The sequence below is a fragment of the Anolis sagrei genome, chromosome 3 (assembly GCF_037176765.1).
Source record: "Anolis sagrei isolate rAnoSag1 chromosome 3, rAnoSag1.mat, whole genome shotgun sequence".
Lineage (NCBI taxonomy): Eukaryota > Metazoa > Chordata > Lepidosauria > Squamata > Dactyloidae > Anolis > Anolis sagrei.
Genome location: NC_090023.1, coordinates 4421025 through 4448566, shown reverse-complemented (window position 1 = coordinate 4448566; position 27542 = coordinate 4421025). Strand labels below are relative to the sequence as shown.

Genomic DNA, 27542 nt, shown 5'->3' with positions numbered 1-27542 from the left:
TCGAAGAGCCATGTTTTCAGGCCCCTACGAAAGGCCATCAAGGAGGGCGCCTGTCTAACTTCAGCAGGGAGGGTGTTCCACAGCCGGGGGGCCACCACCGAGAAGGCCCGCTCCCTCGTCCCCGCCAGACGTGCCTGTGAGGCAGGCGGGACCGAGAGAAGGGCCTCCCCGGATGATCTCAAGGCCCTCGTGGGCTCGTAGGCCGAGATGCGGTCTGCAAGGTATTTTGGGCCGGAACCGTTTAGGGCTTTGTAGGATAACACCAGCACCTTAAATTGGGCCCGGTAGCAGATCGGCAGCCAGTGGAGCTGGGACAGCAGGGGCGTTGTATGCTCTCTGCGTCCAGCTCCCGTTAACAACATGGCTGCCGCGCGCTGGACTAGCTGGAGCTTCCGGACCGTCTTCAAGGGCAGCCCCACGTAGAGAGCGTTGCAGTAGTCGAGGCGGGATGTGACCAAAGCGTGTACCACCGTGGCCAAGTCAGACTTCCCAAGATACGGGCGCAGCTGGTGCACGAGCCTAAGCTGTGCAAATGCTCCCCTGGTCACCGCTGAAACCTGAGGCTCCAGGCTCAGCGATGAGTCCAGGGTCACACCCAAGCTGCGAACCTGCGCCTTCAAGGGGAGTGCGACCCCGTCCAGCACAGGCTGTAACCCTATACCCCGTTCGGCCTTGCGACTGACCAGGAGTACCTCTGTCTTGTCTGGATTTAGTTTCAGTTTGTTCGCCCTCATCCAGACCATTACAGCGGCCAGGCACCGGTTCAGGACTTCGATGGCCTCCTTAGTAGCAGGTGGGAAGGAGTGACAGAGTTGGACGTCATCTGCGTACAGGTGACACCGCACCCCGAAACTCCGGATGATCTCACCCAGCGGCTTCATGTAGATGTTAAACAGCAAGGGGGACAAGATGGAACCCTGAGGAACGCCACAGGTCAACGGCTGCGGCGTTGAACAGGAGTCCCCCAGTAACACCTTCTGAGTACGACCCTCCAGAAATGACCGGAGCCACTGCAGAGCAGTGCCCCCAAGGCCCATCTCTGCAAGGCGCCCCAGAAGAATACCGTGGTCGACGGTATCGAAGGCCGCTGAGAGGTCCAGGAGCACCAACAGGGACACACTCCCCCTGTCTAGCTCCCGGCGCAGATCATCCACTAAGGCGACCAAGACCGTCTCCCTAGAGAAATTTGGTTAGCTTAGATATATTTGCATTATTGCAATTGGTGGATATCAGTCTCTCCTTTTATATGGCAACCCATCAAGTTCAACAGGATGACAAAGAGGACACCAACTTCAGACTTGTTTCTGAGATAAGCTTCAACAAACCTTCCTCCACAGAGGAACAATGGGATGCAGTACCAAGCTTGTTTCTACATTGGGATCCCCATATAGAAAGGATGATGATGATGATGATGATGATGATGATGATCATCATCATCATCATCATCATCATCATTATCATCATCACGGTGATGGCATTTAAACCCAATGAGCTAAACCAGACAACTTGATTTTGAGCCCTGGAAATTATTCTGGAAACTTTCCCCAGATATTTTCCAGTGCCGTTTTCTGGGAAACGCATGCTATGGCTGACCTGTCTGTCCAGAGAACCAACCTAGAATCATAGAATCAAAGAGTTGGAAGAGACCTCCTGGGCCATCCAGTCCAACCCCCTGCCAAGAAGCAGGAATATTGCATTCAAATCATCCCCGACAGATGGCCATCCAGCCTCTATTTAAAAGCTTCCAAAGAAGGAGCCTCCACCACACTCCGGGGCAGAGAGTTTCACTGCTGAACAGCTCTCACAGTCAGGAAGTTCTTCCTCATGTTCAGATGGAATCTCCTCTCTTGTAGTTTGAAGCCATTGTTTCACATCCTAGTCTCCAGGGAAGCAGAAAACAAGCTTGCTCCCTCCTCCTCCCTGTGGCTTCCTCTCACATATTTATACATGGCTATCATATCTCCTCTCAGCCTTCTCTCCTTCAGGCTAAACATGCCCAGCTCCTTAAGCCGCTCCTCATAGGGCTTGTTCTCCAGACCCTTGATCATTTGAGTCGCCCTCCTCTGGAAACATTCCAGCTTGTCAATATCTCTCTTGAATTGTGGTGCCCAGAATTGGACACAATATTCCAGGTGTGGTCTAACCAAAGCAGAATAGAGCATGGGGAGCATTACTTCCCTGGATCTAGACACTAGGCTCCTCTTGATGCAGGCCAAAATCCCATTGGCTTTCTTTGCTGCCATATCACATTCCTGGCTCACGTTTAACTTGTTGTCCACGAGGACTCCAAGATCTTTTTCACACGTACTGCTCTCGAGCCAGGTATTGTCCCCCATTCTGTCTTTTTGCATTTCGTTTTTCCTGCCAAAGTGGAGTAACCTGCAAGAAAACCAGCAGACAAAGCCTGATGACGGTTGATAACACCGTTTGTGCACTCATCATCCAAAAAGATGCAAGGCAAAGCAACAGGTAGATATGTGAGACGTTTTCAGCACTTTCCCTAGACCACTGAGCCGTGTTGTGTGTGAATCGTAGCACCCCTTCCTTCCCCACTCAGCCCCAAGCACAACGCCTTGGATTCTCTGCTCCCCGAAACCCAGGAGAGGAAGAAGGAAAGAGCAGGGCAGACATTAGCTATTTCCAAGAGCCGGCATAAAGAGATCTATATTTGCTTACAGAATGAAAAATGCGCTCCATAAACCTCCGGCGGAGAGTAATTTCGGTTGTGAGCCCTTGTCACATCCAATAACGGATATGATTGGGACGAGGGAGATGATACACCGACGGTCGGTCGCAGTGTTGCTTAAAGAGACAGCGCCCCACAAGGAACACAATCCTCCCTGTATTATCAAAGACCTCACAACCTCTGAGGATGCTTGCCATAGATGCAGGCGAAACGTCAGGAGAGAATGCCTCCAGAACATGGCCATATAGCCCGAAAAAACCTACAACAACACAATCCTCCCTTTTCGCATTGCTTCCAGCGAGGAGGGGGAGGAAGAGGAGGCGGAAGAGAAGGTTTCCTCTGCCCTCCTCTTCCACAGTATACATTTCATAGAATCATAGAATCAAAGAGTTGGAAGAGACCTCATGGGCCATCCAGTCCTACCCCTTGCCAAGAAGCAGGAATATTGCATTCAAATCACCCCTGACAGATAGCCACCCAGCCTCTGTTTAAAAGCTTCCAAAGAAGGAGCCTCCACCACACTCCGGGGCAGAGAGTTCCACTGCTGAACGGCTCTCACAGTCAGGAAGTTCTTCCTCATGTTCAGATGGAATCTCCTTTCTTGTAGTTTGAAGCCATTGCTCCTTTGCCTCCTAGTCTCCAGGGAAGCAGAAAACAAGCTTGCTCCCTCCTCCCTGTGGCTTCCTCTCACATATTTATACATGGCTATCATATCTCCTCTCAGCCTTCTCTTCTTCAGGCTAAACATGCCCAGCTCCTTAAGCCGCTCCTCATAGGGCTTGTTCTCCAGACCCTTGATCATTTGAGTCGCTCTCCTCTGGACACATTCCAGCTTGTCAATATCTCTCTTGAATTGTGGTGCCCAGAACTGGACACAATATTCCAGATGTGGTCTAATCAAAGCAGAATAGAGGGGTAGCATTACTTCCCTAGATCTAGACACTATGCTCCTCTTGATGCAGGCCAAAATCCCGTTGGCTTTTTTTGCCGCCACATCACATTGTTGGCTCATGTTTAACTTGTTATCCATGAGGACTCCAAGATCTTTTTCACACGTCCTGCTCTCAAGCCAGGCATCCCCCATTCTGTATCTTTGCATTTCGTTTTTCCTGCCAAAGTGGAGTATCTTGCATTTGTCCCTGTTGAACTTCATTTTGTTAGTTTTGGCCCATCTCTCTAATCTGTCAAGATCCCTTTGAGTCCTGCTCCTGTCCTCTGGAGTATTGGCTATCCCTCCCAATTTGGTGTCGTCTGCAAACTTGATGATCCTGCCTTCTCGCCCTTCATCTAAGTCATTAATAAAGATGTTGAACAGGACCGGGCCCAGGTTGGAACCCTGTGGATGGCACTCCACTCGTCACTTCTTTCCAGGATGAAGAAGAGGAAGCCTTGGGGAGAATCACCCTCTGGGTTCGTCCACTTAACCAATTCCAGATCCACCTCACCGTAGTTTTGCCTAGCCCACATTGGACTAGTTCCTTGCCAGAAGGTCATGGGGGACCTTGTCGAAGGCCTTACTGAAATCCAGACACGCTCCATCCACGGCATTCCCTGCATCTACCCAGCTTGTAACTCTATCGAAAAAAGAGATCAGATGAGTCTGGCATGACTTGTTTTTGATAAATCCATGTTGACTATTAGCGATTACCGCATTTGTTTCTAAGTGTTTGCAGACCGCTTCCTTAACCATCTTTTCCTCTCCTCTTCCGAGGCCCAAACCGCCTCCTGCCGATCTATTAATAACGCTAACCAATATTGGCCCGATTCCTCGGTTAATGGCTGCGATGACGACGACTTGACTAATTGCCGCAATAATTGATAGAACCCGACTCCTGCACAAACGGGTCGATGGCCACCTCCAATAAAATATTATGGGTCAATAAATAACTCGGTGTCAGGCCGCTCCGGCGCCCTGTGGCTTTCTGTCATCTTCGTGGAGGTGGTCACCGGCTTCCCTTCCGAGTCCGGCTTGACCCGGAGGCCTTTTGGTGGCCAAAGAGGCAGCTGGCCCCGAAAGAGCCCCTTCCCCACCCGCTGAGGCCATTTGTCTCCTCCCACGGACCATCTTTGGAGGGACGGCACACCTGGAGCCTCCGCTCATGGAAGTGGCCAGGCCCCCGGCCCCAGCTTATAATATTTGATAAATAGCCGGCCGGCTCCCTCCCAGTGCCGCAAACACGGAGCCGCAGCAGCAGAAGCAGCAGCTGCGGAAGGTCACTCATTGGGGAAATATGTTTCTGTCGGTGGTATTGAAAAAAGTTTAGCCGAGTGACAGGTCTCAATTTTTCAAATTTTATTAACTCCATCCTCTTAATCATTTGTCTTGAATTCCTTCAGATAGCAGATAACTGTCAATACCAGGGGGGTGGGCTCCAGGAGGGGGTTATGGATGGGACTGGGATGCCTCTCGCTCCCGCCTCTTCAGAGGCTCTCAGGCAAAATGCGTGTTGTGTTTGTGTGTGTCCATGCCTTTGTCTTGGCTCATGGACACACAGCACATGCCACCCTCAACACTCACCCACTTTCTGGGGTGGAAAAAGGCAGTGTCAAGCAATGAACTTACTCCACCAGCTATTTTCAGTGGGACAATGAATTCTACGAACAGAAAGATGGAGTAGCTATGGGGAGCCCTCTCAGCCCAGTCATAGCTAATTTCTACATGGAACAATTTGAAAAACAAGCTCTTGAAACAGCAACCAAAAAGCCCACTATATGGTTCAGATATGTGGATGACACTTTCACCATTTGGAGCCATGGAGAAGAAGAACTCAACAGGTTCCTGGAACATCTTAACAGCATCCACCCAAACATCCAGTTCACTATGGAAAAAGAAAATGAAGGAAGACTGCCTTTTTTAGAAGTCCTAGTCATCCGTAAACCAGATCAACAATTGGGTCACACCGTCTACAGAAAACCCCCACACACAGGTAGATATCTACATCAAAACTCCAACCATCACCCAAGTCAAAAAAGAAGCACCATTAAAGCCCTGGCAGACCGTGCAAGAAGAATCTGCGAACCCCACCTCCTCCAAGATGAACTGAACCACCTCAACTGGGCTCTACAGGCCAATGGAGACTCCACCTCAGACATCAGAAGAGCTGCAAGACCAAGAACAAGCCACGAGAGTCAAGATGAAGATCCACCCAGAGGAAAAGTGTTCCTGCCATACATCAAGGGAACCACTGACCGCAGAGGGAAGCTGATGAGGAAACACAACATACAAACAATCTACAAACCCACCAAGAAAATCCAGCAAATGCTCCGTTCAGCAAAGGACAAGAGGGATCCTCTCACCTCTGCAGGAGTCTACCATTGTATACCATGCAGCTGTGAACAAGTCTACATTGGGACCACCAAACGCAGCATTGCCCAAACACGCATCAAGGAACATGAAAGGCACTGCAGACTACTTCAACCAGAGAAGTCAGCCATAGCAGAGCACCTGATGAACCAGCCTGGACACAGCATTTTATTTGAGAACACAAACATGCTGGACCACTCTCACAACCACCATGTCAGGCTACACAGAGAAGCCATTGAAATCCACAAACGTGGACAATTTCAACAGAAAGGAGTAAACCATGAAAATGAACAAAATCTGGCTACCAGTATTAAAAAATTCTAAAATTTCAACAGCAAAAACAGCAGAGAGAAAAACAGGCAGGGACATCTAATCACCCTTCAAGAAGAGTTTGCTCCAGGCACAGTCAGCCCATTGTATGCTAATCAAGGTGGTCAGTTGAAAGATTCACACCTAGAATCATAGAATCATAGAATCAAAGAGTTGGAAGAGACCTCCTGGGTCATCCAGTCCAACCCCATTCTGCCAAGAAGCAGGAATATTGCATTCAAATCACCCCTGACAGATGGCCATCCAGCCTCTGTTTAAAAGCTTCCAAAGAAGGAACCTCCACCACACTCCGGGGCAGAGAGTTCCACTGCTGAACGGCTCTCACAGTCAGACAGTTCTTCCTCATGTTCAGGTGGAATCTCCTCTCTTGTAGTTTGAAGCCATTGTTCCATTGCATCCTAGTCTCCAGGGAAGCAGAAAACAAGCTTGCTCCCTCCTCCCTGTGGCTTCCTCTCACATATGTATACATGGCTCTCATATCTCCTCTCAGCCTTCTCTTCTTCAGGCTAAACATACCCAGTTCCCTAAGCCGCTCCTCATAGGGCTTGTTCTCCAGACCCTTGATCATTTCATCACCCTCCTCTGGACACATTCCAGCTTGTCAATATCTCTCTTGAATTGTGGTGCCCAGAATTGGACACAATATTCCAGATGTGGTCTAACCAAAGCAGAATAGAGGGGTAGCATTACTTCCTTAGATCTAGACACTAGGCTCCTATTGATGCAGGCCAAAATCCCATTGGCTTTTTTTGCCGCCACATCACATTGTTGGCTCATGTTTAACTTGTTGTCCACGAGGACTCCAAGGCGATCCCTCGTTGGCCGAGTAGGATAGTCTTCCAGGATCAGAATTCAAATTGAAGGTAAAGTTATAATGTATTTAAAAAACACAAAGTTCAAAACTTGACATTATATTAGGTTTCCTTTGACCAGAAGCTGGCCAGTTGGAGTGCTTCTGGTGTCGCTGTGAGATGGTCCTCCATTGTGCAAGTGGCAAGGCTCAGGCTACATTGCAGTATAGAATCATAGAATCATAGAATCAAAGAGTTGGAAGAGACCTCATGGGCCATCCAGTCCAACCCCCTGCCAAGAAGCAGGAATATTGCATTCAAATCACCCCTGACAGATGGCCATCCAGCTTCTGCTTAAAAGCTTCCAAAGAAGGAGCCTCCACCACACTCCGGGGCAGAGAGTTTCACTGCTGAACGGCTCTCACAGTCAGTAAGTGGTCTGTGGTTTGCTCTTCTCTTCACTCACATGTCATAGACTCCACTTTGTAGCCCCATTTCTCGTGGTGCCAGAGCACAGCCTTCCAAGTCGCCCAGTCTTCTGTGTGCCCAGGAGGGAGTTTCTCATCTAGTAATTACTTACTTAGGCGATCCCTTGTTACCCGAGAAAGATTGTCTTCCAAGTGCGATGTCCTGGCGGTGGGTCCGTAGGTGACTGTGGAGCCCTATTCTTGACCTGCATCTTCTCCTGCAGTGAGGGCATTGGTTTCCAGGTGGAAGGAGATCTCGGTCGGGGTTGGCTTGACGCGCCTTCCTCTTGGCACGTTTCTCTCTTTCACCCTCCATTCGTGCCTCTTCAAATTCTGCAGCACTGCTGGTCACAGCTGACCTCCAGCTGGAGCGCTCAAGGGCCAGGGCTTCCCAGTTCTCAGTGTCTATGCCAGAGTTTTTAAGGTTGGCTTTGAACCCATCTTTGAACCTCTTTTCCTGTCCACCAGCATTCTGTTTTCCGTTCTTGAGTTCGAAATAGAGCAACTGCTTTGGGAGATGGTGGTCAGGCATCCGGACAATGTGGCCGGTCCAGTGGAATTGATGGCGGAGGAGCAGCGCTTCAATGCTGGTGGTCTTTGCTTCTTCCAGCACGCTAATATTTGTCTGCTTGTCTTCCCAAGATATTTGCAGGATTTTCCGGAGGCAATGCTGATAGAATCGTTCCAGGAGTTGCACGTGACGTCCGTAGACAGTCCACGTTTCACTGGCATATAGCAGGGTTGGGAGGACAATAGTTTTATAAACAAACCCCTTGGTCTCCCTACCAAACACTCAAACACTCTCTGCTTCATTCGGAAAAATGCTGCGCTCACAGAGCTCAGGCGGTGTTGTATATGAATAGAGTTGGAAGACACCCCAAAGGCCATCCAGTCCAACCCCCTTCTGCCAGGCAGAAAGCCAACAAACAAGCCAGAAGACGGCAATGCACCCTGAATTAAATCCTCAAGAGAAGGAGACTCCATTAGACTCTGGAGAGGGATCATATTCCTATCATCAGGAAGTTATTCCAGAAGTTTAAGGTGGAAACTACTTATCCTTCCATTTGACTCCATGGCTCCGTTGTGCCCTAGTCTCCGGATCAGCAGAAAACAAGCTTAGCACCCTTTCTCAATGGGGATTCCATCCATATATTTAAACATGCCTCTCATGCCCCCTTTCCTCAGCCTTCCCTTCTCCAAGCTCAACATCACTGGCTTCAATTGTTGTCAAAAGCTTTCATGGCTGGAACAACTGGGTTGATAAGTTTTCCAAGCAGTTTGGCTATGGTCCCGGTCCTCAAACACTCTGCTTCATTCGGGAAAATGCTGCACTCGCAGAGCTCAGGCGGTGTTGTATTTCGGTGTCGATGTTGACTTTGGTGGAGAGGTGGCTGCCAAGGGAGCGGAAATGGTCAATATTGTCTAATGTTACCCCATTAAGCTGTATTTCTGGCATTGGAGAGGGATTGGCTGGTGACTGCTGGAAGAGCACTTTGGTTTTCTCGATGTTCAGTGACAGGCCGAGCTTCTTGTATGCTTCTGCAAAGGTGTTTAGAGTGGCTTGTAGGTCTTCTTCCATCGAGGGGGCCAGGCAGTAACAGGGCACGCCTAAAAACTGTCAGGCCATCAAATGCTAATCAAGGTGGCCAATTGAAACATTCACACCTAGCTCCAACAGACAAGAGTTCTTTCTCCCACCCTGGACATTATTCCACAGATACATAAACCCAATTTTCCTAGTTTCCAACAGACCTCAGAACCTCTGAGGATGGCTGCCATAGATGAAGGCAAAATGTCAGGAGAGAATACTTCTAGAACATAGCCAGACAGCCCGAAAAACCTACAACAACCCAGTGATTCCAGCCATAAAAGCCTTAGATAGCACATATTTACATATCTGAAAGGATGCCATAAGGAAGAGGGAGGAAGTCTTGGTTCCTGCTGCTGGTTCAAATGACAGGAAAAGGAGATTACACCTGAACATTAGGAAGAACTTCCTGACCATAGGAAGAGCTGTTCAACGGCGGAACTCACTGCCTCAGGGTCCAGTGAAAGCTCCTTCAATGGAGGCTTTTAAACAGATGGCCATTTGTCGGAGGGACTTTGACTGTGTCTACCTGCCTGGCAGATTAGGGTCAGACTACAGGGCACCTGGGGTCTCTTCCAACTCCATTATTCTCAGATTCAATGCTGGGTCATTCCATGGCTTCGAACTACAAGAAAGGAGATTCCATCTGAACATGAGGAAGAACTTCCTGGCTATGAGAGCTGTTCAGCAGTGGAACTCTCTGCCCCAGAGTGTGGTGGAGGCTCCCTCTTTGGAGGCTTTAAAACAGGCTGGATGGCCATCTGTAAGGAGTTTGCAAGCTTGGTAGTTGATTAAATGTCCTTGGACCAGTATCTGGCCACTTGGAGTGTCTCTGGTGTTGCCGCAAGAAGGTCCTCCATGGTGCATGTGGCAGGGCTCAGGTTGCATTGCAGCAGGTGGTCAGTGGTTTGCTCTTCTCCACACTCGCATGTCGTGGATTCCACTTTGTGGCCCCATTTCTTAAGGTTGGCTCTGCATCTGGTGGTGCCAGAGCGCAATCCGTTCAGTGCCTTCCAAGTCGCCCAGTTTTTTGTGTGTCTCTCATTTGGTATCAGCCATGAATTGATCTGATGGAACGCCCTTCCCACAGATATTAGATATGAGCTGTGGAACGCCCTTCCCACAGATATTAGACTAGCTCCATCATTATTGGTAATCCGCAAAAAAGTGAAGACCTGGTTGTTCGAGCAGGCGTTCGAATAGTTAGTGCAATGAGTGTAATCAACATAGGAATGGAACAATGGATGACAGATCTGGATCATGTTTTCAGTGATGAGACGCCAGTGAATGGCTATTGTTAATTATATAGGATTGTTTAGGTGTTATGATGTTACTGTTTTTTTACCGTGTACTGTATTTTTGCTGTTCGGTTGTTAACCGCTGTGAGTCGCCTAAGGGCTGAGAACAGCGGTATACAAATAAAGTAAATAAATAAATGAATGTATTGTCGAAGGCTTTCATGGCTGGAATCACTAGGTTCTTGTGGGTTTTTTCGGGCTATAGAGCCATGTTCTAGAGGCATTTCTCCTGACGTTTCGCCTGCATCTATGGCAAGCATCCTCATAGATGCTTGCCATAGATGCAGGCGAAACGTCAGGAGAAATGCCTCTAGAACATGGCTCTATAGCCCGAAAAAACCCACAAGAACCTAAATAAATGAATGAATGAATTGAGCTTCTGGGTTCGAGCCTGCCACTTTTGGACTCTCGCTTGCTGAGGTGTTCCAGCAAGTGTCTCTCTAGATCTTAAAAAACAATTTTCCTGCTTCTTGGCAGGATGGGGTTGGACCAGATGGCCCACCAGGTCTCTTCTAACTCTATCATTCCATGATGGGAAATATGCCCCTCAAATGCTGCAAAGGAGGCCAAAAGCACAACGAATGCTCCCTGTGCCATACTGGGAGATTGGGAAAAAAAGGCAGTGGGAGTTGGCCTTCTGAGTTTCCTAACAGCAATATAGAAATGAATTGCAAAGAAACAAAACCAGCAAAGGTGTTTTATCAGTTACAGAAGGTATAGATGATGAGATTCCAAGGCTGCAAAAAAAGTATCCCAAATCTGTGAGGTTTTCAAGCAGCCACAAATATATATATTTCCAAATATATATCCCCCTCCCAAAACCTACCACAACAGAGCGCTTGCCAAAAGGAGGCAGGCGCAAAGGACGATGCCGACGCCGGCGTGTCATCAGCCATCATCCCTGACAAGCCCCGACATCCTTATTGCTCTGCATGGCTAGTTAAAGTAATAGGAAGAGACTCCTGTCCTCCTGAGCCTTGGCGTGATCGGATTAACATGATCACCCTCTTTTCCAGTAAAATAAACGGGCTTCCAAGACGGGGCGGCACAGCACGCAGACCGCCTCGCAGGGAGGGAGAGGCTCTCTTAAAAGAAGGAGAAAGAAACCAGAGCTAGCAAGCAAGGAGGCCAAAGAAATCCATCCCGCCGATAGGTCGTTCCTAAAACTATTGCCACCCCAGGATGACCTGGGGTCATCCTGGGGTGGCAATAGTTTTAGGAACGACCTATCGGCGGGATGGATTTCTTTGGCCTCCTTGCTTGCTTGCCACGCATTCCACCTCTGGAAGGGGCCCCAAAGGCCATCTAGTCCCACCCTCTGCTGCCATACAGAAGACCAATGCAAACACACTCTGCATAGTTGAGTATCCTAGAACCACCAAGATGGAAGGGATTGTAGGGTCATCTAGATCGCTGCTTCTTAAAGAATGGGTCTTGATTCCAAATGAGGTTCTCTTTGAGCTCAATTTGGCAGCGGTAAGAGGTTCCCAATTGCCACCCATAGACACACATCTGTTACCGACATCTTCGTTTAAGAAGCTGTGAACTAGATGCAGCCACGGTCTTATTTAAAGGCATCTAAAGGAGGAATCTTGAACCAGTCTGACCACGGAACAACAGACTGGTTCAAGATTGGGAAAGGCGTCCGGCAAGGCTGCATCCTCTCACCCAACCTTTTTAACGTGTATGCAGAACACATCATGCGATGTGCGGGGCTGGATGAATGCAAAGCTGGGGTGAAAATTGCTGGAAGAAACATTAACAACCTCAGATATGCAGATGACACCACTCTGATGGCCGAAAGCGAGGAGGAGCTGAGGAGCCTTCTAATCAAGGTGAAAGAAGAAAGCGCAAAAGCCGGGTTGCAGCTAAACGTCAAAAAAACCAAGATTATGGCAGCAAGAATGATTGACAACTGGAAAATAGAGGGAGAAACCGTGGAGGCCGTGACAGACTTTGTATTTCTAGGTGCAAAGATTACTGCAGATGCAGACTGTGGCCAGGAAATCAGAAGACGCTTACTTCTTGGGAGGAGAGCAATGTCCAATCTCGATAAAATAGTCAAGAGTAGAGACATCAGACTGGCAACCAAGACCCATTGCCTAGTCCAAGCCATGGTCTTCCCTGTCGTCACCTACGGATGTGAGAGCTGGACCTTCGGGAAGGCTGAGCGAAGGAAGAGAGATGCTTTTGAGCTGTGGTGTTGGAGGAAAGTGCTGAGAGTGCCTTGGACTGCGAGAAGATCCAACCAGTCCATCCTCCAGGAAATAAAGCCCGGCTGCTCACTGGAAGGAAGGAGACTAGAGACAAAGTTGAAGTCCTTTGGCCACATCATGAGGAGACAGCAAAGCCTAGAGAAGACAATGATGCTGGGGAAAGTGAAAGGAAAAAGGAAGAGGGGCCGACCAAGGGCAAGATGGATGGATGGCATCCTTGAAGTGACTGGACTGACCTTGAGGGAGCTGGGGTTGGTAACGGCCGACAGGGAGCTCTGGCGTGGGCTGGTCCATGAGGTCACGAAGAGTCGGAGACGACTGAACGAATGAACAACAACAACAACAAAGGAGGAAAGTCTGTGAACCTCAGGAAGGCTAGACGGCCATGTGCTAGAAGGGCTTGGACTGTATTTTTGGTATTTTCCTGCCTGGCAGAATGGGGTTGGGTTGGATGGCCTCAGGGGTGTCTTCCAACTCTACAAATCTCCCTCCTTACTCCTCTGCTCTGGATGTGAATGGAGCAAGGAAAGGTCATCTGAGATGTGGCCTAGCTCTTCTTGTGGCTCAAAGCAGGATATTACATCATTAAAACAAGAAATAAAACACTAGCAAAAGCCATACAATGAGATATGCAGAGTTAAAATGCAAGATATGGTATTGATCAGGCATGGGCCGACTTTGGCCCTCTCTCCAGGTGTTTTGGAATTCAACACCCACAATTCCTAACTGTGTGATGAATTTTCGAATGATGCGTGCAGATCCAAGTCAAGTGGCCTTTTGCAATTGACAGATTGTGATTTTGTCCATGTTTATTGCTTCCAAAAGCCAGCTGAGATCTTTTCGTATGGCACCCAGTGTGCCAGTGACCACTGGGACCACCTGTACTGGTTTATGCCATAGCCTTTGCCGTTCGATTTTGAGGTCTTGATAGCGTCTGAGTTTTTCCTGTTGTTTTTCCTCAATGCGACTCTCACCTGGAATGGTGACATCAATCATCCAGACTTTTTTCTTTTCCACAATCGTGATGTCTGCGTGTTGTGTTCCAAAACTTTGTCAGTCTGGATTTGAAAGTCCCACAGTATTTTTTCATGTTCATTTTCCACGACCTTTGCAGGTTTATGATCCCACCAATTCTTGACTGCTGGCAGGTGGTCCTTGTGACATAAGTTCCAGTGAATCATTTGGACCACAATGTTGTGCCTTTGTTTGTAGTCCGTCTGTGCAATTTTCTTGCAACAGCTGAGGAGATGATCCATGGTTTCATCCGCTTCCTTGCACAGTCTGTATTTTGGGTCATCCGCTGATTTTTCAATCCTGGCCTTAATGGCCTTGGTCCTGATGGCTTGCTCCAGGGCTGCAGAAATCAGGCTTTCTTCTGTCTCCTTCTTCAGGGTTCTATTTGTGAGGTCTTCTCCTTGTCAACTTTTCCTTCAATCTTCTCAAGGAACTGCTCATGTAAGGCTTTGTTGTGCCAGCTGTCAGCTCTGGTTTGGAGTGCAGTTTTCTTATACTGACTCTTTGTCTGCTGTGCTTTGAGAAGTTTCCAATTATTGACTTCAATTAAAACAGGTTCTTGGCTTTCCTTGACATATTCTGCCAGGGCGTCGTGTTTTTCTTCTTCAACTGCTTGTTTGACTTGTAAAAGTCCTATTATTATTATTATTATTATTATTATTATTATTATTGTTATGGAACCTGGCCACACATCCCAGAAAACTCACAACTCAGAGATTCCAGCCATGAAAGCCTTCGACACTACTTTGAAGGAGGCTGTTTATTTTATCTGCTGGGACTCTGCTGGAAAGAGTAAAGTTGTTTTTTTTTTTTGTGCAAGCCTACGGTCATGGTGTTGTTTTGTCTTCAGCTGGACTTTAAGTTCAGTGCTGAGATTGTTTTCCCAACACCAAACACAACATTCTCTTCCCTGGAAGGCTTCCTGTGGGGAGAAAGGGTCTTTAAAAGCTTCGACGCTGACATAAACCCGCTGACGGCCAGGCACGGCTGCTGCTTATTGCAACCCTGGGTACAATGACATGATTGCCTGCTTTTGACTTTGGGGTGTGTGTGTGTGTTGCTCTTGCAGGCGTTTAATGACCGGTCGGGGGCTCGGCAGGGCTTTTGGATACTGGGGTCGATACCACCGGCCCGCCGCATATCGAGCCCCGGCGCTGGCAGCCTCTATTGCACTATTTAATCATCTTTTGCCAAATTTACAGGGCGACAAAAGGGGTCGATATGGAATTTATCACGTCCTCTTTGTAAATATGAGCCGAGAGGAAGGGAGGGAGGGATGTGACGCAGAGCGGAGAAAGGGCAGCCGTCCCAAGAAGTGGACTGCTAGAGTTGGAAAGGACCCCAAAGAAGGTCATCCAGTCCAACCCTCAATGCCGTGCATAGAGACACAATCCAATCGTTCCCGACAGAGGCCCATCCAGCCTGTGCTAAAAAATCTCCAGAGAGTGAGGCTCCACAGTAACAGAGACCACAGTGTTTGAACAGTTCAGATTGTTAAGATGTTCTTCCCATGGTTTAGGTCATGCATGGGCAAACCCAAGACCTCCAGGTGTTTTGGGCTTCAACTCCCACCACTCCTAACAGCCTAATGGCGAGTTGAAATCTGAAACACCTGGAGGAGGGCTCAAGTTTGCCTATGCCCAGTTTAGATGGAAAGTGCATCAGGAAGGGCTAAAGCAAAGCAGTGGTCATGTAAAAAGGCCCAGGAATACTAGGTACAAAAACATAAAATTTTTCTTCCTCTATTGGCCAGTTATCCATCAATCTGGTTGCCACCATCTTGGTTTTCTTCTTGATATTTCACTGCAACCCAGCTTTCGCTCTTTCTTCTTTCCCCTTGGTGATAAGGCTCCTCAGCTCCTCTTCGCTTTCAGCCATCAAAGTGGTATCATCTGCATATTATTTATTATTATTATTTTATTTAGGGCTTTTCTATCCCGTCCTTTCTCAACCTCCGCAGAGGGACTCAGGACGGCTAACAAAGCAGCACCCCATGGCGCCCACATCAAAACATAAATACACAATTAACAGTAATGTAATAATAACAATATAACACAGTATAAACAGTATAGAACCGTATAGACAATATAAAAACAATATAAAAACAAATAGTCAGTGGTCACCGATTTAAATCATTATCCAAGGGCAGTCCATCACTTCTAAATAAGTCAACACGTCAGCCTATTCTCCAAAGGCCTGATCCCATAGCCAGGATTTTACTTGTTTCCGGAAGGTCAAGAGGGATGCAGCAGATCTAATTTCACTTGGGAGGGAGCTCCACAGCCGAGGGCCACCACAGAAAAGGCCCTGTCCCTTGTCCCTGCCAGATGTGATTGTGACAATGGGGGGACAATGAGCAGGGTCTCTTCAGATGGTAGATCATAGCGGGAGATACGTTTGGACAAGTAAACTGGGCCAGAATCATTAAGGGCTTTATAGGTCAAGGCCAGCACTTTGAATTGTGCTCGGAAACTGATAGGTAGCCAGTGGAGCTGGTGTAACAAGGGCATTGTACACAGCCCCAGTGAGCAGCCTGGCTGCCGAATGTTGGACTAGTTGAAGTTTCCAGGCAGTCTTCAAAGGCAACCCCACGTAGAGTGTGTTGCAGTAGTCTATTCGGGATGTAACAAGAGTGTGGACCACCGTGGCCAAGTCAGGCTTCCCAAGGAATGAGCACAACTAGCGCACAACTGGCGCACCGCCAAGAGCTGCGGTTCCAGGCTCAGTGATGAGTCCAGAATCACTCCCAAGCTGTGAACCTGCGCCTTCAGGGGGAGTGTAACCCCATCCAGCACAGGCTGTAACCCTATGCCCTGTTTGGCCTTGCGACTGACCAGGAGGACCTCTGTCTTGTCTGGATTCAGTTTCAATTTATTTGCTCTCATCCAGTCCGTTACAGCGGCCAAGCACCGGTTCAGGACCTGGACAGCCTCCTTAGTAGCAGGTGGGAAGGAGTGACACAGCTGGACATCATCTGCGTACAGATGACACCGCACCCCGAAACTCCGGATGATCTCCCCCAGCGGCTTCATGTAGATGTTAAACAATATCTAAGGTTGTTAATGTTTCGTCTACCAATTTTAACCCCAGCCTTGGATTCCTCAAGCCCTGCACATCACAGGAAGGGTTAGGTGGTCATGGACTTTGAGTTTTGGAGTTGTAGTTCACCCACATCCAGAGGGTACTGTGGACTCAAACAATGATGGATCTGGACCAAACTTGGCAGGAATGTTCAATATGCCCAAATGCGAACACTAGTGGAGTTTGAGGAAAATAGACATTGATATTTGGGAGTTTTAGTTCCTGGGATTTATAGTTAACCTACAATCAAAGAGCATTCTGAACTCCACCAATGATGGAATTGAACCAAACTCGGCACAGAACTCCCATGACCAACAGAAAATACAGGAAGGGCTAGGTGGTCATTGACTTTGAGTTTTGGAATTGTAGTTCACCTACATCCAAAGAGCATTGTGGACTCAAACAATGATAGATCTGGACCAAACTTGGTTCGAAAAATCAATATGTGCAACTGGTAGAGTTTGGGGAAAATAGACCTTGACATTTGGGAGTTGTAGTTGCTGGGATATTTAGTTCACCTATAATCAAAGAGCATTCTGAACACCGCCAATGATAAAATTGGGCCAAACTTTCCACACAGAACCCCCGCATTGAAGGGGGTTTCGTGTTATACAATATATGTTATATATTATGAAAAATTGCTTTCCTTGTGTTGCCTTTGTCTTTTTAGTTTTTCTCCCCATTACTCCTGAATAAAAATTAGTTTTAAAGAAAGGTGCCCTGTGCGTGTTGGTAGCTCTGCGTTTCCTTTTCCCTGATGAATAGAAGACAAAACCCTGGATCGATGGAGTATGAAACTCAAATAGAGTTTGGAGAATGCGCTGGGGAGAGGGATGAGTGTGTTTTGTAACCCGTTTCCCCAAAGGTCAGTTCCAGCCATGAGCCTGTGGACGGTCCAAAGGAGACTGAGAGCGAGAGAGAGAAAGAGGGAGCTCATGGTCTGCTGGTCAGGGACAAACTGACCGCAAGGGAGGCCAGCAAAGGGGGACGCCAAGGGCCGAAACGACAAAAGGGAAACACCCACACGCGTACACATTGCAATTTGGGGTGGCTATTTAAGGCTTGGGGAGGACTGGGGCAGTCAATGGCTTTGGCCCCGAGGGCAGAGAGGAGATGCTGGTTGCATTGGAGGAAGTGGCTGGTGAAAAGGCAGGGCCAAAGGAGAGGGCAAAGGGGAAGCGCCCCACCGACTGACCGCTCTCAAGTGCCAAAGGCGCAACCGAGTCTTCACAAAGGTGCCTGCTTTTGGAGGGAGGCAATAAGCAAGCTGTTAAAAGACCATCAAGTCCATTAGAAGCGGGCCTGGGGATGAGATGAAAAGGACGCTTGGACGTCCGGCAGCATTAATCCAAATTCAGGACAAAGGGGAGCCACAGGTTGGCGGTCTGGCTGGGAATGTGGACCATGCTTTCAGTAACACAGTCCCCAGGAACAACAACAACAACAACAACAAAAAGCATAATTCAAAATGATCTTAACAGGCAGTGTTTCTCAACCTTCCTAATGCCATGACTCATTAATACAGTTCTTCATGTTGTGGTGACCCCCAACCATAACAATTATTTTCATTGCTATTGTCGAAGGCTTTCATGGCCAGAATCACTGGGTTGTTGTAGGTTTTTTCGGGCTATATGGCCATGGTCTAGAGGCATTCTCTCCTGACGTTTCGCCTGCATCTATGGCAAGCATCCTCAGAGGTAGTGAGCAATTTTCATTGCTACTTCACAACTGTAATTTTGCTACTGTTATGAAGTGTAATGTAAATATCTGATATGCAGGATGTATTTTCATCCACTGGACCAAATTTGGCACAAATACCCAATACACCCGAATTTGAATACTGGTGGGGTTGGGCGTGATTGATTTTGTCATTTGGGAGTTGTAGTTGCTGGGATTTATAGTTCACCTACAATCAAAGAGCATTCTGAATTCCACCAATGATAGAATCGAACCACCTTGGCACACAGAACTCCCATGACCAATAAAAAAATACTGGAATGGTTTGGTGACCTTGAGTTTTGGAGTCTTGATTTTGTCATTTGGGAGTTGTAGTTGCTGGGATTTATAGTTCACCTACAATCAAAGAGCATTCTGAACTCCACCAATGATAGAATTGAACCAAACTTGGCACACAGAACTCCCAACAGAAAATACTGGAATGGTTTGGTGGGCATTGACCCTGAGTTTTGGAGTCGTAGTTCACCTACATCTAGAGAGCACTGTAGACTCAAAACAATGATGGATCTGGACCGAATTTGGCATGAAAATCAATATGCCCAAATGTGAACTCTAGTGGAGTTTGGGGAAAACAGACCGTGACGTTTGGGAGCTGAAGTTGCTGGGATTTATAAGTCACTTACAAACAAAGAGCATTCTGAACCCCACCAAGGTTAGAATAGGGCCAAACTTTCCACACAGAACCCCTAAGACCAACAGAAAATACTGTTTTCTGAGGGTCTTTGGCGATCCCTCTGACACCCCCTCGTGACCCCTCCAGGGGTTCCGACCCCCAGGTTGAGAAACGCTGGATTAGAGAGATGATGTGCTAAAACTAACAAAATGAAGTTCAACGGTGACAAATGAAAGATACTCCACTTAAGCAGAAAAAATGAAATGCAAAGAGACAGAATGGAGGACAATGCCTGGCTCGGGAGCAGGACATGCGAAAAAGACCTTGGAGTCAACAAGTGGACAACAAGTTAAACATGAGCCAACAATGTGATGCGGTGGCAAAAAAAGCCAATGGGATTTTGGCCTGCATCAATAGGAGCATAGTGTCTAGATCTAGGGAAGTCATGCTCCCCATGCTCTATTCCGCTTTGGTTAGACCACATCTGGAATATTGTGTCCAGTTCTGGGCACCACAGTTGAAGAGAGATGTTGACAAGGTGGAATGTGTCCAGAGGAGGGCGACTAAAATGATCCAGGGTCTGGAGAACAAGCCCTATGAGGAGTGGCTTAAAGAGCTGGGTATGTTTAGCCTTCTGAAGAGAAGGCTGAGAGGAGACATGAGGAGGGCCATGTCTGAAGATGTGAGAGGAAGTCCTAGGGAGGAGGGAGCAAGCTTGTTTTCTGCTTCCCTGGAGACTAGGACGCAATGGAGCCATGGCTTCAAACTACAAGACAGGAGATTCCATCTGAACATGAGGAAGAACTTCCAGACTGTGAGACCTGTTCAGCAGTGGAACTCTCTGCCCCGGAGTGTGGTGGAGGCTCCTTCTTTGGAGGCTTTGAAACAGAGGCTGGATGGCCATCTGTCGGGGGTGGTTTGAATGCAATTTTCCTGCTTCTTGGCAGAATGGGGTTGGACTGGATGGCCCACAAGGTCTCTTCCAACTCTTTGATTCTATGATTTATTTATTTAAATACATCGCCCTTCTCACCCCCGAGGGGGGACTCAGGGCGGCTAACGCAGGCAACAATTCAATGCCAACAGTATCAAAACAACAATATAAAACAGCAATATAAAATCCATTATTTATTTATTTATTTATTTACTGCACTTGTAGACCGCCGTTCTCAGCCCTAGGGCGATTACATAACAATTAAACAGTGATATTAATTAAAATTACATAATCACATAGAACAAATCACATAATCACAGGTCATAAAGCCATTTCCAATTCTCAAACAATCCTATTGTCCGAGTTCAGTGCCTAAAGTGCTGCTGTGCCCACTAGCGAAAGGTCTGACTCCAAAACCATGTCTTTAGTTTTTTTCCTAAAAGTAAGGAGCGAGGACGCCGATGTAATCTCACTGCAGAGTGAATTCCATAAGCAGGGGGTCACCACAGAGAAGGCCCTGTGCCTCATCCCACCAGACGCGTTTAAGACGTTGATGGGACCGAGAGTAGGGCCTCCCTAGTAGACCTTAATTTATGAGAGAGATACGTTCAGATAAGTAAGCTGGGCCAGAGCGTCTATCCCATTTTATCTCTCTAAAAGGAGACCCAAAACTGCTAACACTAAAACAACAGAATATTTTAGATCTACGTATAGCCTATATGCGACACTTTGCTGTACTTTGTTAGCTGCCCTGAGTCCCTTCGGGGAGATGGTGGCAGCATAGAAATAAAATGTATTATGATTATGATTATTATTATCGTGTCAGGAGCAACTTGAGAAACTGCAAGTCGCTTCTGGTGTGAGAGAATTGGCCGTCTGCAAAGACGTTGCCCAGGGACGCCCGGATAATTTGATGTTTTTATCATCCTTGTGGGAGGCTTCTCTCGTGTCCCCGCATGAGGAGCTGGAGCTGATAGAGGGAACTCATCCGCCTCTCCCCGGATTCGAACCTGCGACCTGTCGATCTTCAGTCCTGCTGGCACATGGGTTTAACCCACTGCGCCACCGGGGGCTCCATATTATGATTATGATTATATTATTTAATACCTAACAAACATACAAAGATTAGATGTCATGGTTGCAATGTATACCACTATTTGCTTGTGGGCCCAAGGCCCTGCTCTGCAGCCCATGAAGGCCTCAAGAGACTCTGGATGTTGTCCCCGCTCCCCAATAAGAATTCATCAGAAAAGCACAACTTCTAAACATGCAGACAATGCACAAACAGCCACAAAAACATAATGGTTTGGATCAATTGTAGGTCCACCTCTCTCAAACTAGCATAAATTTGGCTGCTTTTCAAACAGTTCCCAGAATTGTTCTAACGCAGCTTCTGGTCATCGCAGAAACAAATGGGGTGGGGGGTTTATCCCAGTCCCTCTACAATTGCCCACTCCTCTTAGGCAAAAGCGTGTTTTGAGCATTGGACCAAGATTCGGGAAAGTGGGTGTGGTGAAAGTGTAAATTTTTAACTTGCAGTTATGTATAATTATAGATAGATGTTTAAAGGGTAAGTATTTAAAGTTGTATAACTAGGGGGGATGGAAACCAGCTCAGCTCATGTTGAGCTGGGTTACTATGGAAACAGGGGCGAAGCCTACTGCCACTTGGCAGGGCAGCCATTTTGAAGCAGTCAGTCTGTAGTCAGCGAACTACAGGAGAGGCTGGTTCTAGTGTGTGTTGAGAACCAGTGGGTTGGTCTACAGTCTGTGAACTGTAGGAAAGGCTGATTCTATAGTAGTGAGAATCAGGAAGGTTTTGGCTTTTAGCCTGAGTAATTTAAATAAGTCGAATTGACTTATTTATATAATAGTTAGTGTATGGGACAAAGGGTGAGAGAAAGCCAGTGAGGATCTCTACTGCAACAGAAACATCACAAAGAAGGAATAAGTTTGTAACAGAAATAATCTATTAAGGGAAGAAACACAGTTTGAAGAAAAATAAGTTTGAAACCTGTTTAGTGGGAGGAAGAGTCCTTTCCAGAGTTGTTTAAGAAATGTTATAAATATAACCTATGAAGATATGTGCCTCTAAGAGTTAAGAAACATTGAAACCATCACGCTCCTTCTACATTTCAATAAATTTGTTACTGTTTTTCTTTAAAGCCCAGTCTACACATTAAAGAAAGATCAAGTCAATATCACCAGCTATTAGCTACGCTATTGAATTAATAAACCCTTACAAATTGGTGGCTCCTTTACAAACTCTTTACAAATTAGTGGCCTTGTTACAGCGGGATGCAAAAATTCACTTTGTCACATTAACCCTTGGGCCAGTCATACAATCTCAGCCTCAGAGAAGGAACGGCAACCTCCTCCTCTGGACAAATCTGGCCAAGAAAACCTGGGAGAGCCTTGCCTTAGGGTTGCGATAAGTCAGAAACAACCTGAAGCCACACGGCAATAATTTGGAACTTGGGTGGGAGATCGCCAAGAAATCTCTGGTGTCCGTCGGATGTTTTTCAGAGAAAAGAACCGGAACTGCGGCGCAGCTGGCTGGGGGTCAGCTGCATTAAGATCACTACTGACCAAAAGGTCCCGAGTTCGAAGCCAGCCCGGGTCGGAGTGAGCTTCCAACCAATTTGTGTAGCTTGCTGTCGACCTTTAGAGCCTGAAAGACAGTTGCATCTGTCAAGTAAGAAATTTAGGTACCGCTTATGTGGGGAGGCTAATTTACGATGCCATAAAAATCTCCAGCAAGCATGCAAAGAATGAGGAAGTACTTCATCAGTGTCACAAATGGACGGTGAAGCGATAGCTTCCCTGGTGGCCAGAATACCCTCACGAAAAAACTGGAATGTTAAATAGCCTCTGTGTGTCTGTCTATATATGTTGTATGTCTATGGCAGGGATCCTCAAACTTTTTAAACAGAGGGCCAGGTCACAGTCCCTCAAACCGTTGGAGGGCTGGATTATAATTTGAAAAAAAAAAAACATGAATGAATTCCTATGCACACTGCACATATCTTATTTGTAGTGCAAAAAGCACTTAAAAACAATGCAATAATTAAAACGAAGAACAATTTTAACAAATATAAACTTATTAGTATTTCAGTGTGAAGTATGGGCCTGCTTTTGGCTGATGAGATAGAATTATTGTTGTTGTTTGCTTTCGAGTAATTTCAGACTTAGGTTGATCCTGAGCGAGGGCCAAGTAAATGACCTTGGAGGGCCGTATTCGGCCCCCAAGCCTTAGTTTGAGGACCCCTGGTCTATGGCATTGAATGTTTGCCATATATAGAATCATAGAATCAAAGAGTTGGAAGAGACCTCTTGGGCCATCCAGTCCAACCCCATTCTGCCAAGAAGCAGGAACATTGCATTCAAAGCACCCCTGACAGATGGCCATCCAGCCTCTGTTTAAAAGCTTCCAAAGAAGGAGCCTCCACCACACTCCGGGGCAGAGAGTTCCACTGCTGAACGGCTCTCAGAGTCAGGAAGTTCTTCCTCATGTTCAGATGGAATCTCCTCTCTTGTAGTTTGAAGCCATTGTTCCATTGCGTCCTAGTCTCCAAGGAAGCAGAAAACAAGCTTGCTCCCTCCTCCCTGTGGCTTCCTCTCACATATTTATACATGGCTATCATATCTCCTCTCAGCCTTCTCTTCTTCAGGCTAAACATGCCCAGCTCCTTAAGCCGCTCCTCATAGGGCTTGTTCTCCAGACCTTTTATCATTTTAGTCACTCTCCTTCTGGACACATTCCAGCTTGTCAATATCTCTCTTGAATTGTGGTGCCCAGAACTGGACACAATATTCCAGATGTGGTCTAACCAAAACAGAATAGAGGGGTAGCATGACTTCCCTAGATCTAGACACTAGGCTCCTCTTGATGCAGGCCAAAATCCCATTGTTGGCTCATGTTTAACTTGTTGTCCACGAGGACTCCAAGATCTTTTTCACACGTACTGCTCTCGAGCCAGGCATCCCCCATTCTGTATCTTTGCATTTCGTGTTTCCTGCCAAAGTGGAGTATCTTGCATTTGTCACTGTTGAACTTCATTTTGTTAGTTTTGGCCCATCATCTCTCTAATCTTTGAAGATCGTTTTTAATCCTGCTCCTGTCCTCTGGAGTATTGGCTATCCCTCCCTCAGATTACAATGTGTACATTGTAAACTGGCCTGAGTCCCAAAACAGAAGAGCCCAGAAGGCCACCAAGGAACCAACCCCAGGTGCCACGGACTCTATTTCAGAAAACAGAATGGGCAAATTATACTTAAGGCACCTGACCCCATCTGATCTGGAAACCAAAGGTCGGCCAGGTTCAAACTTGAGACCAGAAATCTGGAACAGGAGGCCAAAAGGAAGGCTCTTGGCAAGCCCAAGCTTACCTCCCTCCAGGAGCAACTTGACAGTGGGGTAGTCGTCGGCCAGGACGGCATAATGCAGGGCGGTGCAGCCCTTGAAACTGGCCCGGTTGTTCAGGCGGTTGTTGAAGTCGTCCTCCCGAGTGACCAGCACTGCAGAGGAAGGGAAAAAGACGATGGTCAGGGAAGAAGAAGAATGTGGTCAACCATAATTGCCAATGAAACAAAAATAGGGTTGCTATGAGTTTTCCAGGCTGCATTACCATGTTCCAGAAGCATTCTCTCCTGATGTTTTGCCCAGATTTTTGGCAGGCATCCTCAGAGGTTGAGGGGTCTGCTGGAAACTAGGAAAGGGAGGTTTATACATCTGTGGAATAATGTGCAGGATGCGAGAAAGAACTCTTGTTTGCTTGAGGCAAAGGGAAGGGGCCTGAGACTGGTAGGATTTTAGAGTGTGTTGTTGTAGGTTTTTCCGGGTTATATGGCCATGTTCTAGAGGCATTTTCTCCTGACGTCTCACTTGCATCTATGGCAAGCATCCTCAGAGGTAGTGAGGTCTGTTGGAAGTAGGAAAGTGGGTTTATATATCTGTGGAATGACCAGGGTGCGACAAAGGACTCTTGTCTGCTGGAGCTAGGTGTGAATGTTTGAACTGACCACCTTGATTAGCATTTGATGGCTTGGCAGTGCCTGGGGCAATCTTTTGTTGAGAGGTGATTAGATGTGATTAGATTCTTTACTCTCTGTTGTTTTGCTGTTGTAATTTTAGTTTTTCTTTAAATATTGGTAGCCAGATTTTGTTCATTTTCATGGTTTCCTCCCTTCTTGAAATTGTCCACATGCTTATGGATTTCAATGGCTTCTCTGTGTAGCCTGACATGGTGGTTGTGAGAGTGGTCCAGCATTTCTGTGTTTTCAAATAATCTGCTGTGTCCAGGTTGGTTCATCATGTGCTCTGCTATGGCTGACTTCTCTGGTTGAAGTCGTCTGCAGTGCCTTTCGTGTTCCTTGATTTGTGCTTGGGCAATGCTGCTGCTGCCTTTGGTGGTCCCTATGTAGACTTGTCCACAGCTGCATGGTACACGGTAGACTCCTGCAGAGGTGAGAGGATCCCTCTTGTCCTTTGCTGAATGGAGCATTGGTTGGATTTTCTTGGTGGGTCTGTAGATAGTTTGTATGTTGTGTTTCCTCCTCAGCTTCCCTTCTGCGGTCAGTGGTTCCCTTGATGTCTGGCAAGAACACTTTTCCTCTGGGTGTATCTTCATCTTGACTCTCGTGGCTTCTTCTCGGTGGTCTTGCTGGTCTTCTGATGACTGGAGAGCCCAGTTGAGGTGGTTCAGTTCATCTTGGAGGAGGTGGGCTGCGCAGATTCTTTTTGCACGGTCTGCCAAGGCTTTAATGGGGCTTCTTTGTTGACTTGGGTGATGGTTGGAGTTTTTATGTAGATATCTATCTGTGTGTGTGGGTTTTCTGTAGACGGTGTGACCCAATTGTTGATCTGGTTTACGGATGACCAGGACATCTAGAAAAGGCAGTCTTCCTTCCTTTTCTTTTTCCATAGTGAATTGGATATTTGGGTGGATGCTGTTAAGATGGTCCAGGAACCTGTCTAGTTCTTCTCCTCCGTGGTTCCAAATGGTGAAGGTGTCATCCACATATCTGAACCATAGAGTGGGCTTTTTTGTTGTTGTTTCCAGGGCTTGTTTGTCAAAGTATTCCATATAGAAATTAGCTATGGGGGCTCCCCATAGCTACTCCATCTTTCTGTTCGTAGAATTCATTGTCCCACTGAAAGTAGCTGGTGGTGAGGCAATGGTGAAACAGAGCTGTGATACCTTCGACAATACATTTTAGAGTGTGTCAGACTACACAGAGAAGCTATTGAAATCCACAAGCATGGGGGCATTTTCAACAGAAAGGAGGAAACTAAAAATTAACTAAATCTGGTGACCAGTATTTAAAAAACTCTAATATCAAGACAGTAAATAAAGAACAACACTCAGAAAACAGTGGAATTACAGACAGGAAACAATCAGGGCCAGCTAATCACCTCCCAACAAAAGATCCTCTCAGGCAGCAAGCAGCCAGGCTTTGAAGCTACTAGGCCATTAAATGGTAATCAAGATGATCAATTACAACATCCACACTTGCTTCCAACAGACAAGAGTTCTTTCTCTCACCCTGGGCCTTTCACAGATATATGAACCTACATTGCTACGTTTCCAATATACCTCACAACCCTCTGAGGATGCCTGCCGTAGATGTGGGTGAAATGTCAGGAGAGAATGCTTCTGGAACAAGGCCAGACAGGCCGGAAAACTCATATTTATTTTTTGTTGGGCTGTATTATTCATTTGGTATTTGCTAGGCTTCCTGAGATCATGTGCAGAACAAATAAACACAGGTAAGAAAGGGGCCTTGAAGGCACACCTTAATGATGCCAGACCTCAAGAGCAATAACACAAGAGTTTTCAAAACCTCTTCCGTGCAATCCATGAAACTTTGCAATTCTCTGAACGGGGAAGAGAGTGGCTGAAGTTGGGATGGAGAATCCACACCAGTTTTTATTTTTTTTATTTATTTACATTATTTATATTTATTTATTTGGGGTTCTTGTACCCCGCCCTTCTCACCCCGAAGGGGACCCAGGGCGGCTTACAGCTGCAAGGCGCACTTAGACGCCTGCTACACAAACAATCATCACAAAAAATATAACAGTACAAATTCCCACAATTCAACATTATCCAATAAAATCAGTAAAATGATAAAATCAGTAAAAACAATACAAACCTGGAACTTCCTCCTACCCATCAGTGTACAATTAACTCAAAGATCTGTTTTGGTTCCATTTCGACAATCCTGCCGATCTCACACATCTGATTGTCTTATTTGGTTGTCATTGTCTAATTGCCTGGTTGCCCAAAGGCCTGGTTCCACAGCCATGTCTTCACCCTCCTCCTGAAGGAGAGGAGGGTTGGTGCTGTTCTGATTTCCCCCGGGAGTGAATTCCACAGGTGGGGGGCCACCACTGAGAAGGCTCTGCTTCTCGTCCCCACCAGCCTCACTTGTGAGAGTGGTGGGGTCGAGAGCAGGGCCTCCCCAGATGATCTCAAACTCCG

General features: G+C 47.0%; 1 protein-coding gene across 1 annotated transcript in view; it reads right to left on the bottom strand.

Annotated features, from left to right (window-relative positions):
- CLPB (ClpB family mitochondrial disaggregase) overlaps positions 1-27542 on the bottom strand; it is a 129867-nt gene that overhangs the window by 60885 nt on the left and 41440 nt on the right. Inside the window, exon 5 of the mRNA XM_067466428.1 lies at positions 24448-24576. Within this exon, the coding sequence (XP_067322529.1) occupies positions 24448-24576 (129 nt within the window). The remainder of the gene's footprint in view (positions 1-24447; positions 24577-27542) is intronic.